Source organism: Cynoglossus semilaevis, chromosome 11 (genome assembly GCF_000523025.1).
Source record: "Cynoglossus semilaevis isolate Cse_v1.0 chromosome 11, Cse_v1.0, whole genome shotgun sequence".
NCBI lineage: Eukaryota > Metazoa > Chordata > Actinopteri > Pleuronectiformes > Cynoglossidae > Cynoglossus > Cynoglossus semilaevis.
In genome coordinates, this window is record NC_024317.1 from 1,276,772 (window position 1) to 1,283,183 (window position 6,412).

The window sequence follows — 6,412 nt, forward strand, 5'->3', positions numbered from 1 at the left end:
GCTCTATTTGAAGAATCACCCCCCCCCCCCACCCCCCACCCTGCAGTGGTGGGGGGGTGGGAAGGTCTATTTATGATCGGTGTGTGTGTCCAGGGCGGGGGGGGGTGGGGTACTCAGAGTCATAATACTTCATCTGTCAAGTACAGTGATTACTAATCTCCTGACCCTGACGTGAATCCACCCAAACACCGACGCTGGTGTGACTTTGTCCCACTCCTCCTGATACGGCCCAGTGCCGTGCCCTTCATCGGGCTGCGGCCCACATGGAAACGTTATCTGGAGGACAGCAGCAGGAGGTCAACGGTGGCCCATAATAATCCTGGTCAAACAACAGCTTGAAGGGCAACCGGATGTTTATGTTTCTGAGGACATTCACACTGTCCACCAGTGAGAGGACAGGTGGTCCAACATGTCCAACATGTCTGACATGACGGGGGGTTTACCACGTCCTCCACCTTTTGTCACCCGCAAAATCTCCTATAAATTTAACGACTGTTTTTTCCAGTCTATAACTCGCACTTTTTTCCCATCCTTTGGACTCCTATAGTCAAATATATAACTCTGGGTTTGGACTCCTATAGTCAAATATATAACACTGACGGCCACTAGAGGGCACTCTAGGCTTGTGTACCAGTATCTACTACTGCACCTTTTTTTCTTCCTATGGCTGGTGCGACTTATAGTCCAGATAATATGGTAGTCGGCAATTAGTTCTCATGGGAACTAGTTATACTAGTTATACTAGAAAAAACTTCATCACATGACCCTGAACGTCAGGGAACGGCTTTGATTAGTTTTGTTTACAAATTTGTACATCGTGAAGAAAGAATGACCTGTTTTTATACACCTTTATGAGAAACCACTATGTGGTTCATGTTGAACTGTACTTGTAAGAATATTCTGAGCAGGTGTTTGTCCTTAATGTTTGTTTTAAAACCTTTACTGTCGGAAATATTCACGTCATCTTCTTCTTATCAGAGTCTCTGTTTGTTTCCTGATCCCTCTGAGGGGGAGGGTGTGTGTGTGAGGGGGGGGCGGTGAAGGGGGGGGCGTTGTATCTGCAGCCAGTGTACCCTCTCCTCATCACATGTCGTATTTTATTTTAGAGTTGAATAGGCAGCTGGAAGCTGTGCCTGTGTCGGTGACGCTGACGTACTTCACTCCACAGATTGTTGTGTGTTTATACATCGCTGGCGTATCTGACCTCTCCGCTCTGCAGCCAATTGAAAGCTGCCGTTCCTATCACACCCCCCCCCCCCGCCGACACACTCCCCGACCACATGACCTTTTGACACCGGGCAGGTGAGAGTCATGTGATGATGAGGGAACGCCGTGATGTTGATACTCACTCAGAGTTGGGATCTGCCTTCAGGAAGGCCTGGATGACCAGAGGTAACTCCGACTTGACAATGTACAGGTAACTGGACATGGCTGCAGCAGCAGGAGGAGAAGAGGAAGAGGAAGAGGAAGAGGAGGAAGAGGAGGAGTGAGAAGAACGCCTGGTGTCAGGTCAACAGCAGCCACGTAGCCTTGAACACCGAGTCACGTTTTTACAAAAGTAAACAATGACATTTCAGCCCCTCCCCCGCAGGAAGTGAAATTAGACGAAACTAAAATGTTGGTTTTTTTCGTCCTTTGTCAGCGTTTGCGACTTATATATATTAAAATATATAATTTCACGTTTACTATTTTCACACTGACAGCCACTAGAGGGCACTCTAGGCTTGTGAACTGCTACTTCTGTACCACTAAAAATTTACATGTTTGTTATTTTCAAACTGACAGCCACTAGAGGGCACTGGAGCGACTTATAATCTGGAAAATATCGTACAAACTTCATCAGGAAATAACCAATAAATATATTTTCTGCAAAAAGGTGTTTTGTGTCGGAGCTCATTTACATGTTTTTTTTTTTCAAACTGACAGCCACTAGAGGGCACTGGAGAGACTTATAATCTGGAAAATATCGTACAAACTTCATCAGGAAATAACCAATAAATATATTTTCTGCAAAAAGGTGTTTTGTGTCGGAGCTCATTTTTGACTGAGAGACAAATCCGACAGAACTGAACGTCGCTGAGACCTGGAGGAGCCGTAATGGCCGACACCACCTGTCTAATGTTTATGTCAGAGGTCACACAGCGGGGTCAGAGGTTGAAAACTCACCTCCGATGTTCTGCAGAGTAATCGCTATTCCAGCAGCCATTTTCCCGGCCGTTCCGAAAGCTCTGAAGCCCAGCTGTTCATAAGCTCGGATCCCTTCAAACACATAAAAAAAAAAAGTTTGAATTTTTACTGTTTAGAGAATCACCAACGGTCACCACTGGGTGTAAGGCAGGGGCACTGACCACTGTGCCACAGGGTGGACCCCCCCCCCCTGGTCTGAGTCTATTTCATGTCTGTTTTTCCAGTTTGTCTGAATGCTGATATTTAAGTGATGCTTACCCACAATTCCAGAGGACTTTAGCAGCAGGTGAATGGAATAAGAAGACAAGGCGGCCACTGCAGTCAACAGAAACCTGCGGCATAAGGGCAAAGGTCAACAGAGGTCAACAGAGGTCAACAGACCTAGTGCCGATTAAAAGCCTTCGGCTGATACTGTGTGGAATAATCTGCCAGATTACGTCAGAATTCCAAGAACGTCACAGTTTATATTAAAACTGTTCGTCCGCAGCTAACGCTCTGGTCGGACACTGTCGGTCATCACGTAGAACTCAATGACAGATCCAGATGGGATTTGGTTATTCTGAGCTCTGTTTATTCCTGCTTCTCTATCTGCCTGTAATGGGGGGTGGGGGGGGAGACAGGGGGGGTCAGGAGCCTTCCAAAGGTTAGCCCCGGATATAACCATATCATTGGACGATACCAGATGTAAAGACCAGCGTATCTGTCCAGTAACAGAGCCACGTCGTCGTAGCTGCAGATTTAACGTCACAGTCGTTTCCTCGAAAACGTCTTTTAACAGGTGTGTTTTCAGCACTTCATCAAACGCTCTGGACTTACAAAAACAGGAGAATGCCAGTGTTCGCCATGGCGTACGCCAATCCCAGGATTCCACTGCCCATAATAGCATTACCCAGGTTAAAGACGGACATACCGAACGATGTCTTTCCTTCGAACTGGTGAGGGGAAAAAAAGAAAGAAAAAATAAAGGTGAAAAAAAAAATGAATCTGAAGAATGGAAGAGTAGCTGTGGATTCATCACAATTAATCACAATTAATCGCAATTAATCGCAATTAATCACAATGAATGATTCAGGATTGCAAATAATCATGACTGATTATGATTCGTCAACATTCACACATATGTCCCAAAAAGACGAGGTCGGTTTGACGCAAGCCGGGAATCTCACCTGGAAGTTGACGCCTCCACAGAGGCATGCTGGGTATTTTAAGCCTGAGTGGCTCGGGGTGAAAAGAAAACTTTTTCCCCACAGTGTGTGTGTGTGTGTGTGAACAACAGTATGTGTGTGTGTGTTAGAGCAGCTGGACAAACGGACGGACAACAAGGACGGTTGGTGTGTGAACGGTTCTGATCATCGGGGCTAAAAATAGGAAGCTAATAATTTAGCAAATGAATTATCGTGACTGACGCGTTCATTTTGTTCTTATCGTGTCTCATTCACACACTTACGTCTTTGAAGCGAACCGGTGCTTTATTGTGTCTCACTTACGTCTTTGAAGCGAACCGGTGCCTTTCCATCGGTACTGGGTAAAAACTCATCGTTTTCCAAACCTCCTTCAGGATCATCAAACCTGGATGAGGTTAAAAACCAAATTAATGCCAACATCAGAATTAATAATTATTTTATTATTTTTAATTAGTCACATAAACAAATCAAATCAAAACACATTCAGCGCAAAAAAAAAAGCCGGTGGTAGAAATCCAAAGTGACCTACCTGACCGCCTGGGTGCCATTTCTGGGTCAGGATCCACAGGTTGAAGCGAGCACCAAAACAAGGTAAACATGCGTTTAGAACAAAGCAACAGCGACGCAGAAAGACAATCAACTGTCGTGTACAACAACAGTCACAATACAACAACAACGGGAACAACAGCAGACGAAGGAAACACTGCACGAGTCGACAGCCAATCACAGACGGCGTAGACGTTTTCGTTTTTATATTTATTAGATCAAATATAGTTGGTAAAGTTTCTAATTAGTAATTAATATTACCAGGTTGATTAAGGTGTTCAGATAAAGGCTAGCGTTAGAGTTTCTGTTCTACGTTGGGTTTCCTACACAAAAAAATAATTTGTAGCTACGACGACCGAGAAACATCAACAAATGAAGCGATTTAAAAATGTGTTCGAGCGTCATGTTAACGATGGCGATGGTGAAGGTGTAAAAGCGATTCTTACCGATATGACATAATTAAGCTAACATCGGTTGGCCGATATTATCGGACATCCCTAATGAAGGCTTTGGAAATTCAAGCCAATCAGAAAGCAGATCTGGACAAAACAGCGTTTGGACACATTCAACAAAGACGTGACGACGGTCCGACCCAAACCTGGTCACACATGCTGAGTTGACGCGTGGACCGCGGCGGGAATACTCACTGGTCGTCTCCCAGCAGCGTGCTCATCTGGACGCCCATGTCTTCCACGATGTCGTGGCCTTTCCCATTGGCTAGAATGTTGATTTCTGAATGAGCCGGCTCCATGGTGTCAAGACTTCACAGCGACTTTTTTTTTTACTTGAATATCTGGGACAGAATCAGAAGAAGACGTCGACGTGTCAGTCTGTCAGTGATGTCTATGAGCTTGAAATAAAACAGCCAGACTTGTTATTAATCAAAATAGTCAATGTTTGTCCAACAAATGAGACGCTATAGGACTTCCGACCTCACCCCCACCCTCACCCTCACCCCCACCCTCACCGACTGAAACAAAAGCACCTGATCGTTACTCAGCGCACAAAAAATATAAATGAAAACTTTTTTATTTTTACATAAACACAAATGCTACCGCGCGGAGATGAGTCTTTGTCTTTCCACATTATAAACGTCACTTAAATCTGTTTGGTCATCAATGGGTTAACGAGTGAAAAACTGTTATTATTTTAACTCTTTAATTACATGTTAGTGAGTAAAATACTTTCCCATCGCACTGACAAACCCTGGAGGACAACAGGGACCTGTCTGACTGTTGTTGACTGACTGTCTCAGTGTCTGACTGACTGACTGTCTGTCTGACTGTCTAACTGACTGTCTGACTGTCTGGCTGTCTGACTGACTGTCTGTCTGTCTGTCTGACTGTCTGTCGGTCTGTCTGTCTGTCTGTCTGACTGTCTGTCGGTCTGTCTGTCTGTCTGTCTGGCTGACTGTCTGTCTGTCTGTCTGTCTGTCTGTCTGGCTGACTGTCTGTCTGTCTGACTGACTGTCTGTCTGGCTGTCTGACTGTCTGACTGGCTGACTGTCTGCCTGACTGTCTGACTGACTGCCTGTCTGACTGACTGTCTGACGGTCTGACTGCTGCTGAGGCTGTGTGCATGAATAGTAATTTAATGCTGCAGTTACGAGTGAACGTGAAAAACAATTAAAGTTGGGATAAAGAAAATTCATTCAAGACAAATATATTTTTATTTCCTTCGTAATAACAATAACTTTTATGAACGTTGAAACCAGGTTTGAATCAAAGTGGGGTTTATTTCAGTTCAGATGTAGCAGTTAGCAGTTAGCAGTTAGCCAATTATTATAATAATACCTTTCAACAAATTCCTGTTTTTGAGTGGATAAAAAGCTTCTTCAGAAACAAAGTGTTTACACTCCAAACATTTCCATCCACTCCGTACGATCCCTGGTTTGTTGCCAAACAGCCAGTGAAGTCGACCCTGTCCAGTTTAACTCTGGGTTAAATCACACTTTCAAAATAACGGTGAATTCATTTGGTACCAACAAACATGGTCTGAAGTCATCAGTCATGTGACTCAAAGAAATAAATATTAATACAAAAAAAAATGACTCCCAAGATCCCTCAGGGATTAACAATGTACAGCCACCGAAATACAGCCACCGAAATACCCACTTCTGCCACCGTGTGGCCCTTATAACACATTCACTGATTGCTTTAACTCCTTGAATCCTCGGAGGCAAGAAAGGGATTTTTTTTCTTCAGTAAAATTAACTTCAGCACAAAGTCGTGAGTTTCTACTTTTATTCGTCTTCTTTTATCTAAAAATAAGGGTTAGCCTAAACCGTAGCCGTGCTGCTAACGCTAACTTGACCTGACTGCTGTTAGCAGCTGGACGGTAACAACGAGGACCAGGAGTGACTAGGACTGACTAGTTGACTAGTCCTCTAGTCAAGACCTCTGGTCAGGTCTGTGGACTAGTCGACACGTGCTCCAACATTAGTTAATAATTAACTTTTTTAACAGTTTATATTTGTTTAGTCATGAATGAGTCGA

At 44.1% G+C, this 6,412-nt stretch overlaps 1 protein-coding gene across 3 annotated transcripts in view; it reads right to left on the minus strand.

Moving 5' to 3' along the window:
• LOC103385719 (sodium-coupled neutral amino acid transporter 3) overlaps window positions 1–6,412 on the minus strand; it is a 14,794-nt gene that overhangs the window by 4,779 nt on the left and 3,603 nt on the right. The window contains exons 2-8 of one of the 3 annotated variants that reach the window (XM_008319685.3): window positions 4,565–4,710; window positions 3,901–3,921; window positions 3,675–3,756; window positions 3,004–3,119; window positions 2,446–2,519; window positions 2,167–2,259; window positions 1,350–1,431 (exon numbers count right to left, since the gene is read on the minus strand). In XM_008319685.3, coding sequence (XP_008317907.1) covers window positions 1,350–1,431; window positions 2,167–2,259; window positions 2,446–2,519; window positions 3,004–3,119; window positions 3,675–3,756; window positions 3,901–3,921; window positions 4,565–4,668 — 572 coding nt within the window. In that variant the 5' untranslated portion in view covers window positions 4,669–4,710. Of the gene's footprint in view, window positions 1–1,349; window positions 1,432–2,166; window positions 2,260–2,445; window positions 2,520–3,003; window positions 3,120–3,634; window positions 3,650–3,674; window positions 3,757–3,900; window positions 3,922–4,564; window positions 4,711–6,412 lie in introns of those variants that run through there. The other 2 variants (XM_008319686.3, XM_008319687.1) reach the window with 2 other exon arrangements.